Source organism: Protobothrops mucrosquamatus, unplaced genomic scaffold (genome assembly GCF_001527695.2).
Source record: "Protobothrops mucrosquamatus isolate PMUCROS unplaced genomic scaffold, P.Mucros_1.0 scaffold600, whole genome shotgun sequence".
NCBI lineage: Eukaryota > Metazoa > Chordata > Lepidosauria > Squamata > Viperidae > Protobothrops > Protobothrops mucrosquamatus.
This window is the reverse complement of record NW_015386899.1, coordinates 241,294-251,392: the sequence shown is the minus strand read 5'-3', so window position 1 is coordinate 251,392 and position 10,099 is coordinate 241,294. Positions and strand designations below refer to the sequence as shown.

Below are 10,099 nucleotides of genomic sequence, written 5' to 3'. Positions count from 1 at the left end.
GGAGGAGATGGATTGTTTATAAATAGAGTTTGTGGAGTTAGAGATATTAATATTTGTTTACCTATATTTGAATATTAGCCTGGGATTTGGTTTGGGAAGTCCGGGGGGGTGGGGGGGGTAGGGTTTTTACATTGTGATGTATTTGTGATGTGCTTTTTTTTATGATGAAAATAATAAAAAATTTATATTTGGAAAAAAAAAAAAAAAAAGAATACACTGGAATACTCGGCTATTTGAACATAGTGGTATAAAGAAAGCAAACCATTACGATAACTGTAGTTGTTCATTCTTTGCATAAAAGATAAAAGGCAATAAGGTTTCAGTAGCTATAGTCCATTGTGTGAACCAGGTTGTCCTCCCTAAGCCATAAAATAGTTGGTTTGGAGACAGTGCATTATATGGATGTGATAGTGTTAATTCAGGTTTAAGAATTAGCGTGCTGTGTGGATTCCCTCCTCAAGTTATAACTCAGATTTTTTTCTCAATATTCATGAAAAACGTTTACTTACCAACAGCGGCCATGCCTCCTGGTGGCAATTTTGCTTCTTTGACGCATCTTCCTCTCCAGTAAGCTGAGAGAATTACTTCTTCATGTGTTAGGGAGTTGTCTGCATAGCCACAGGCCAGTTCTCCGACTGAGTGACCAATAATCCCATCAGGCTGCAAACCTGCAGCCCTTAAAACATCAATTTGTGCAATCTGTGGAGAGAATATTGTTGCTGGATTTACATATGGGAAGCAGCACCGGCAATCCTATTCAGGTGAGCATCATCATCTATTATTCACAGTGCACAGTTCCTAAGAGTGCCTAATCATACGCGTACCACCTGCCAGGTGCCGAAATACCACTAGTGGTATGCGTACCATGGGTTGAAAAGCCCTATTCTTGCATATGTTAAGGCAGAAGTCTATTTTCAAGTATACTTGCAATTAAGCCTTAATGTGACATTATTAGTGTTTATTATATAATATCTTGTTTTCTATTTTTCCTTCATGATGCTCAAGACAGAAATTATGTTCTCCTTGTTCTCATCTTAAAGTTGACAGATAAGTACCTGACTCAGCATGAGTCACAATGAGTCACCCAGTCAACTCTATGATAAATAAGGTTTGAACATTAATCTCTATGGGTTGAAATGACATTAACTTGGGGCTAGGTACCCTTCAAATGTTTTTAATTACAATTCCCATAATACTTTGCTATAATAATCTATTTGGGATTGAAATTCAAAACACTGCAGAAGTATCATGTCACCCATCCCATCTTTCAAGCATCCCACCAGCCTAGTTCCTACAACTGCGAACTATTGCACCAGACTACGACTAAAATAAATCTCCACTCTGTAACAAAGCTTGTGTGCATCAAAGCTGCTTGCCAAAGCAGACCCATCCTTCCTACCTGAATAGCTGCAAGCCCAACAAATGCATTTACTGTTTCATTAAAGGTATTTTCATCTGAACTCAAAAGAAGATCCGACACTTTCAAGCCTGTGTCCTTCAGAGCCTCATCTGAACGCAAGATGGACTGTCGGAAGAGATCAAGCTTCATTAGGCTGAGACCCATCCCTTTCCACTGTGTTCCCATGCCTGAAAAATGAAGAAGGGAAAAAAACCCTTGCTATTATTAGCGAATGAATGAATTTTTGATGTGACATTTGGAGCAGCATTTAAAAATTCTGTCCCAGAAGATGTGAAACCCTCCAGTCAGCAGCGCATATATGAAGGTGAGCCAAGCAGTTTCAAGGCTGTTTGCAACTGAATGGAGCTGGAGGGAAAAAAAAAAAAAAAGCTAGAGCAATTACCTGAACAAATATACCACAGCGGTCTCCCTGAGGCCTGGGCAATTTGAACTTCCTTTATATCGCTCTCACTTCCAATCAAGGTGTAGCCCCTGTAGGGCATGGATGATACCGATACCCCAGAGATATCGTTAAGCATGCTCAGATATGCAGTGTGTTCCTGCATCTTGCAGCTCTGCTCAGTTAGTGTTTCTACTGCTTCTTGAGTCCTTCCGCAAAACTGTAACAATCGTGGCAAATTGGGAGCTTCTGGTGGGAGTGATTTGTTCCTGTTGGCTCTCAGGATGACATGGGCATTTGAACCTCCAAAGCCAAAAGAGTTGATTCCAGCAAGGTGGCCTTTAATGGGGGTTGGCTTGGTAACTACTTGTAGGCGGCCGTCTTCTAAGGCAGGGATATCTGGATTTGGGGTGTTGTAATGGAGATTTGGTGCCCATACGCCATGCTCAAATGACAAAACAACCTGAAACAGAGAAAACATAACAAGATTGAATACTCGTTTTGTAACAAGTATAATATAGAGATATAATTTTGGCATCGACCATGAAGGCTAAAAAAAACCTTGTCTCTTAAGTTATATACTGTATGAAGACTTTAAGACCCTGTAAAATCTCCCATTCTGCCCTCAGATATTTGAAAATAGAATTGCTGGAGTCTTTTTTCTATATTGTGGAAGCTTCAAAAGTAAGGAAACATTCTGTTCAACAACATCATCATATATATCTGTTCTGTATTTCTCCTTCCTCCCCATTCTCTCTCCTTTTCTGCGTTCGCAACCTTGCACTTTCCTCCCGCTTTCACCCATAAGGATCAATGAGCCTAAACTTTTACCTCTGCATTGGTTCACTTAGAAATGATCGCTCTGCTCTATGCTCATTCATAACACAAGTGCGAGTAACACATACAATGAGACAAGTATAAAATCTTTTACCTTTGCTAAAGCTGCAAGACCAGAAGCTGGTTCTGGATGGCCCATGTTAGATTTTGTTGATCCAATCAACAACGGTGGCCGCTCTGATTGGCAAAAGACATTTATAATGCCATTCACTTCCTGTGGATCCCCTACCTAAGAATAAAAGAAACATTGGAAGATTTCAGAGTTAGCAAATGTCTGCTTCATTCTGTTAGTTTTCTTATAAAGTTATATACACAGATAATATGGTTGAAGGTAGAGACTACTATGATTGAGCCTAGTGGGGAGCCAGCATGCATATCTAAGACAGGAATAATTCTTTATATGCAGTCCAAATCTTCCAGTATTACTCTGGTCATATCCATTAGGGAGATTTTGAAATTATAAACCAATTTGAATGTTACTGAAATATTGGGATGAAAGAACAGGCTGGATCATGGTTTGCTGAGGGAGTGTCTTCTCCAGTGAAAATTTTAAATCGGAAATCTTTTTTTTTTCTAGTTCAGCTAGAAGAGTACAAAAAAAGATGATAGAACTCTAGGAGAATTACAATGAGCATCAAAAGAAAAGAATCAAAATAGAAATAGAATGTACCTTTGTGCCTGTGCCATGGGCTTCTATATATTCTATTTCTTCAGGTTTAATTCCAGACTCTTTGTACAGAGAACTGACCAACTGTTGCTGCATCCATCCAGAAGGAAATGTTACCCCTAAAGTAAGAAGAACCATTAGTTCTCAATCTTATATGAAGTACCAAAACATCCTCACTTAACATACAATCCTATACCAAATCACTTGGAAGAGTCCATTTATTGGGTCTTTGTAATTAGGTATGCGTAATTGTACTATTAGAGTGTGACATAAACGCTACATTTCTCTGCAAAATTTTAAAATTAATATTTTTAAAAGAAACATAATTGACTATAAATGTAAACCACTAAGAGACCCTCAATTGAACCTGGGAATAGAACTACTATGTATTATATCTAGCAATATAAGGATTAACCAGAATTGTTCGTGTGCAGTTCTTTGAATATTCAAAAAACTTACGTTTATTAGAACATATGATTACGGTGAATTCATGTAAAATATTCAATTTTGCAAACAGAAAAAAGGCAACTTGCAGAACTTTTTAAAAATCAGCAATTTCTCAGGTAGCACAGAAACATCGATATGTTCTCAGTGACTCAGTGAATGCTGAGTCATTCATTGGGGTGTGTTTTCATGCTTCCCAAGGAAGGATTTCTTATAAGGGCATTTCCACCTGAGGGTTTTTATTATTGTGGAATTGCTCTACCTTGTTCATTTTTGGGATTTGGGAGTTAAATATTATAGGTGTGTTAAGTCAATCTCCGGTTTACGGTTCCTATTTTCATTTGTTTCTTACTGAAAATCAACAGGTCTCATTGTTCAACTTTGCCATTAAATTCCTGTGGAGAGACTATCAGAAGTTTGCATAAACATTGGCTCTGAGACCACACACAGTCTGTGTACCATGCGTTTTCCTATATGGCCTTAGTATTTTTAAAATGGCAGAATATTCAGGCATTCATTCATTTTTTTTCTAAGTAAAGAGGGAAAGAGATAGCTGCTATGATGAAGTGTCAACTTCTGCTGCAAACTTTAGTAGCCTACATTAATTGCTGGATGATTGTAGAGAGAGACTCTCTTAAAGGAAATCATTTTTCTGGAGTTCTGGAGAGCTGTTGATAGTCAATGTACACACCAGTGAAGTAGATGATACCAAAATAGGAACCAATGAGAAATACCAGTTGATTTAAAATATGGTATGGAGGTTTCAAATTCAAGAAGAACACTGCTCTGTTTCCTGCATAATTCTTAAAACCTTAGAACTCCAAGAAAGGGGATGATATTTTACCTTGTTCCTTGAATCCATCTGTGTTAATTCCAGAATTTACTATGGTAGCGTAAATCCGTTTGGCTTTTGGTTTCTTAGTCAGAAACACAGCTACAACTGCTTCAGAGCGACAATAGCCATTCCCTGCAAAAACCCAGAGTCACAAAAGCAACAGCTTCAGACTATATTCCTGTTTTAATACTTGGGATTTCTAATCTTTGTTTTCAAAAGTGCTGGGCAACCAAAATGTAAAAAATACGAAATCATGTTAATTCTCATATTTAAGATTGGGGATTTTTCAATTCCACATATTTTTAGAGTTGTCACTATTCAGAAAGTTACAGAAAATAATTGATTAGCAGAATAAATTTATGCAAGAATCTTACACTATGTTCTATTATTCCAATTTGGCTTATTCTTTTGATTATCACCACTGGCACAGACCCTATTTTCCATAATTTTACTAATTGTCTGGCATAAAGGCCACAATTCTGTTTTTCAGATATTTAATTATTATGGGTATTAATTTTATAAGGAAATTAGTAGCATTCCCTAACATATTTTGATGGTATGTTAAATGTTACAGAGAAAATTGTATTATAAAATCTTCTCCTAATAAAAAAACATTACCATATATAGGAAAAACTGTAACTAAATGTATCTCAAATATGGATATTTAAAATTTACCATTTACACTAATTCTCCTTGTAGTCTCTATGTAAAATGCTTATCATCATCACCACAATCTGGAGGCCATTACATTAAAGCTTCTTTTGTAATTCTAAAATTAGTTGAAGTTAATAATAAAGTATTGGTTTTTAACAGGTATTCATTTAAAAGAATTCTCTTAAAAAGAAAAAAATATAGAATTAGCTTGCAAATTAGATTGCTCTATATGTTTTCTTTCATTTTTTGCTATATTTTTAAAACTTAAACGTATTTCATTTATTTACTACAAACAAACTAAGCTCTAAGTGGCTTTTTTGCCATATAATTTCTTTGCCACTCTCCAAACTTTATGGAATCACATATGTCCCTTGCATTTTTATAACTTTCTAGCTTTCTTATCAAAGCTGTAATTTATGGAGGAGCAACATAACCTTACTAGAGGCAAGTAATACTTCAAAACAGTCTGCTTTCCCTGTTGATAGCTTCCTTGCCTGATCTGAACCTCCCAAATAGTTCTCAAATTAAAAAGGCAATTCAAATTAATTCATTACTGCTAAAGAGCCTTGAAGGGGGGAAACACCCCCCCACACACACAGCTTCTTTGGCTTTTCTGGTTAAATGAAGGCTCTGAAAACAAATATTTTATCCTCATACTCAAATCCTTATAACATTTGATCTAAATATGTAACAGTGAGAAAAACAATCTTATTACCTTCAGCATCAAAAGATTTGCAGGTCCCTTCTGGGCTTAACATGCCAAGCTTCATGAACTGTACAGATGTGTTGGGTTTCAGGATAAGGTTGACTCCACCTACAAGAGCCGATTCACACTGTCCACTGCTGATTGCTTTGTAAGCATTGTCCAGAGCAACAAGGCCAGAGGAACAGGCTGTGTCAATGGACATACTGGGTCCTTTGGAAATACAAGGCATGAAAAGACAGATTACCAACTTTATAAACTTTTTCACAGTTATCTGCCAAACCTGCCCAGCTTGCTTCTCTTGTGAAAAAAGGAAGGATTCCCATTCTTCCAACTGATTCCAACCCTCGGGAGAAAACTCTACTTCTTTGTCAACAGCTGTACTTTGCAAACATTGTAGCAGCAAGCCGCCCAGAAAAATTTCCCAAAGCCCTCAATTCTATATTTCACTATCTTAACCCGCGTATAAAATTGCCAGGATTCCTATAACTAAATTCCTCACTTAGGAATTACCAATTCACAAGATAGCTACCGGTCGTTGCTAATAATAAGCTTGTAACCTGTAACTCTGCACACTTGCCTTTGAAATCAAAAAAGTAAGAGATTCTGTTGGCAAACATAGCACGTTGACAGCCGGTCATACTGTATCCCAGCAACAGTTCAGGATCTACACTAAATGCTTCAGCAGCTTCTGATCCACTCACGCCAATCCACACGCCTGTGTCTGTGCCTCGAATGGTAGTTGGATCAATGCCTACAAAGGAGGAAGACGTATATAATTCCCTGTGGTTTACAAGACAAAAAACTCAAAAGAACATCAAGCGTATTTGGTATCCAAGTGGCTAATAATGGAAACATGAGATGGATGAATGGACAACAGAAAAGAGGTATTTATGAAGGAACTTATAGATTGTAAGAAGAAGATTATGTCACAGTTCTAAGCTCCATTTATTAAGATTGTAGCCAAATAATATTTATTTCTTAGATTTATGTCTTGCTTTTCGATCAGGAGCTCATAGTGTTCCGTTCTCCTATTGCACACAGTAACAACAATATGAAATAGGTCAGGGGTGTCAAATTCGCAACATCACGTGACGTGTCGTGACTTTTTTTCCATTGCCGGCAATGGGTGGGTGTGGTTTCGGCATGATGCATCCAGTCTGCGGGCGGCAGTTTGACACCCCTGAAATAGATTGTGCCGAGAAAGGACTGGTCAAAAGCCACCTAGTAGATTTCCACAGCTGAGGGTGGAGATGAGCCTGAGTCTTTCTGGTGCTTATCCTAACCATGGCAGCCAGCATGCCTGGGAGTCAGGGCCAATATCTCACTGGATCATGGAATAAGAATATTCTTTCACCAAACTAGTAGATTCCCTTAAAAGGGAAGAAGACTGTTTTTGCCACTCTTAATTTTCCAAAGTGAATGGGCAAATCTTTTCTTATATCTTACAAATTATATATTATTAAAACAGAAGTGTCAATTCACAGGTTATAGCAAGCATACTGTAAATATGTACTCAAAAACATTTGTGGTCATCTTATTGCCCAGTGACCCATTTTCCAGTTATTTTTTAAAGACAGACTTTGAGAAAGAATTATCAGTGGCAGTAGTGTTGTGTAATCTTTCTTTCACATTCTTTTTTAACTGTCTTCTTTTCTTAGGATAACCTAATTTTCTCATACTGCTTTTAATAAACATTTTCAAAGAGGAATTTTGAAAAACATGGTGGCACTATTTCAAAATCCTCTCAGGCTCTTCAGAGTGGCTCAGCTATAGTTTGTAACTTTTATTCTATCAAACTACCTAATCTTTCCACAAGAAGAATTTAGGCCATATCTTTTTAGTTTCTTTACATGCATTTTACAATCAAACCCAATGGTGGGATTCAGCCAGTTCGCACCAGTTTGGCAGAACCGGTAGCTAATTTTTTGTTGTCTAGGCCCAGAATGGACTTCCGGAAGCGGCATCCACACAGAGAACCGGTTGTTCACATATTTGAATCCCACCGATCAAACCAATATGGCCAAGCTAGACAAAGATACCAGTAATTACTAATTACAGTCTTCCTGTGTCTATTCTATGCATGGATAAATCTGTATCTAATTAACTTTTTATCTGAACTGCAATCTTTACACTCAGTACATAGGCAATAGGATTTTTTAATAAAGAATTCCAGGCTCTTTTCCTTACCACCATCCATAATGGCTTCATAACAAACTTCCAATAACAGACGTAGTTGAGGATCCATGGTGTGAGCTTGTTTTGCATGGACTCCAAAAAATGTGGCATCAAATTTGCTGATGTCTTTGAGTTTCCCATTTCTCTTGGGCAGTCCATAAATTCCTGAATTGAAAAAGAAAGAAACAAAAGAATTTCATCACAGTCATTGTGCGATATATAATTACTGAATGAGAAGGTGTCATTATGAATCAGGTGCTGATTGCAGTTATTTTGTATGTCACTACTATTTTTACATCTTAGCAGGCCAAGTAAATATGGAAGCAAGATGTAAAATACTGGTAAGAGCTGTTTTTGAAAGCCACAACATCTAGTATTTTTTTTGCAAAGACAAAATACGTTAGAGGTTATTTTATCACTATCCAAGCTTTAATCATTGTTTTGCTGCAGTACACAACTCGTCATAGATTCAGAAGTAGTTATACCTAAGAAATCTTGACTAGCTTATATTAATTTCCATTGTCTGCTGGAGTTAGGTGGCCAATAAATTTAAATAAATAAATAATAACTTATTTCATAAATAGAGCCAACTGCATTTATTTTGGAAAAGTATCTAAACTTGATCCAATCAATAACTTCAATACAACTGACATCTAAACATTGTTAATTTGGTGTATTTTTTCATCCATAAAAGCTTCTTTTTTCTCTAATGGTAGGGGAATGTCTTCGTTAAACTGCCCAGTTTGTAAACTAGACTGTACAGAAATTAGAAATTATCCTTTCAATCATCTTAGATTTCCAAATAATCATGATAAGAGGCCTGGGTATTAGAAAAAAAAACAATAGGGGGTAAGGGGGATGCAGAAACTCACTAATGAGAATGGAAATGACTTAGTTTCTTAATCAAAATAAAATAGGAAACTGATCAACCTGTCTAAAACAATTCAATCATTTAAAAAGAATGGTTTCATTTAATTCCTACTTCTGCTTATTCAATCCAATGCACATAAAGGCTTTTTTTTTCAGGTTTCTTTTTCTACCATCAACTAAAAATTATTTAACTTACCTGGTTTCCATCTCCGATCATCTTCTGTAACCATGTCCACTCCATTGATCAAGTTTTCCCAAAAGTCCTGCAAATTTTCTGATTCTGGCAGCTTCCCTGCTATACCGGCAATTACTACGTCTTCCATCTTTCAATGATTTTCTGAATAGAAAAGAAAAAAGCAAAACAAGAGTCAGGTCCAGGCAACAGTGAATATTGCAAAAAAAAAAAAAAAAGGTAACTTTTTAAAGTTATGTATGTTTCACTGGTCATTTAAGAATTAACAAACAACAAATTCTTAAAAGATACGCTTGAGGGAAAGCAGAACAATATTGTATAAGTATGCATAACCACACACTAAAAGTACAGGTGAGTCATACAAAAAAGTGAGGTGCCAACATTACTCAATCAATCAATCAGTGAATTTAATTATTCAAATACAGGCAGGACTTAGCCTAAGGAGATTGTGACCATTGAGGGCTTCTTCCTTCCATATTACAGGGCAGATCCTTGTTTTCTGCTTTCCTCATCACCAGTAAGGGCCACTCACTTCTTCTTGAGCCCAGAAACAGAAGCTGTCATCCTCCACAGATTCACAATCCACCATAGGCACACCCTCTGCTTTTATTTTGAAGGTCTGCTCCAAATGGTCTGCTTTCCGACCAAAGCCATCCTTTGTGGTAACTCCTGCAATTGGCAACAACTCTTGGCTTGTGCCTTCCCTCCAGGGACTGGCCACTGCCTTGTGCGGCCATTTCAACTTGCACTGTCAGGGTTTTGTGTTCTCTGATGACCAGCAGTTTCCATTTTGTAATTATCTTGTGATTGATTCATTAGCGGCCTATTAAGTCAATGAACTTTCCTCAACCCATTTCTTATGTAAAGTCCTCATGCCACTCCAGCCTTTTAGGTTCTTCCCAGGCTGAGTGAAGCAGGA

General features: G+C 37.0%; 1 protein-coding gene across 1 annotated transcript in view; it reads right to left on the bottom strand.

Annotated features, from left to right (window-relative positions):
• FASN (fatty acid synthase) overlaps positions 1-9,371 on the bottom strand; it is a 47,684-nt gene extending 38,313 nt beyond the window's left edge. Inside the window, exons 1-10 of the mRNA XM_015817518.1 lie at positions 9,184-9,371; positions 8,130-8,282; positions 6,520-6,693; positions 5,952-6,152; positions 4,592-4,714; positions 3,307-3,422; positions 2,731-2,865; positions 1,803-2,262; positions 1,400-1,587; positions 510-699 (exon numbers count right to left, since the gene is read on the bottom strand). Coding sequence (XP_015673004.1) covers positions 510-699; positions 1,400-1,587; positions 1,803-2,262; positions 2,731-2,865; positions 3,307-3,422; positions 4,592-4,714; positions 5,952-6,152; positions 6,520-6,693; positions 8,130-8,282; positions 9,184-9,310 — 1,867 coding nt within the window. The 5' untranslated portion in view covers positions 9,311-9,371. The remainder of the gene's footprint in view (positions 1-509; positions 700-1,399; positions 1,588-1,802; positions 2,263-2,730; positions 2,866-3,306; positions 3,423-4,591; positions 4,715-5,951; positions 6,153-6,519; positions 6,694-8,129; positions 8,283-9,183) is intronic.
• Positions 9,372-10,099: the final 728 nt, after the last annotated feature.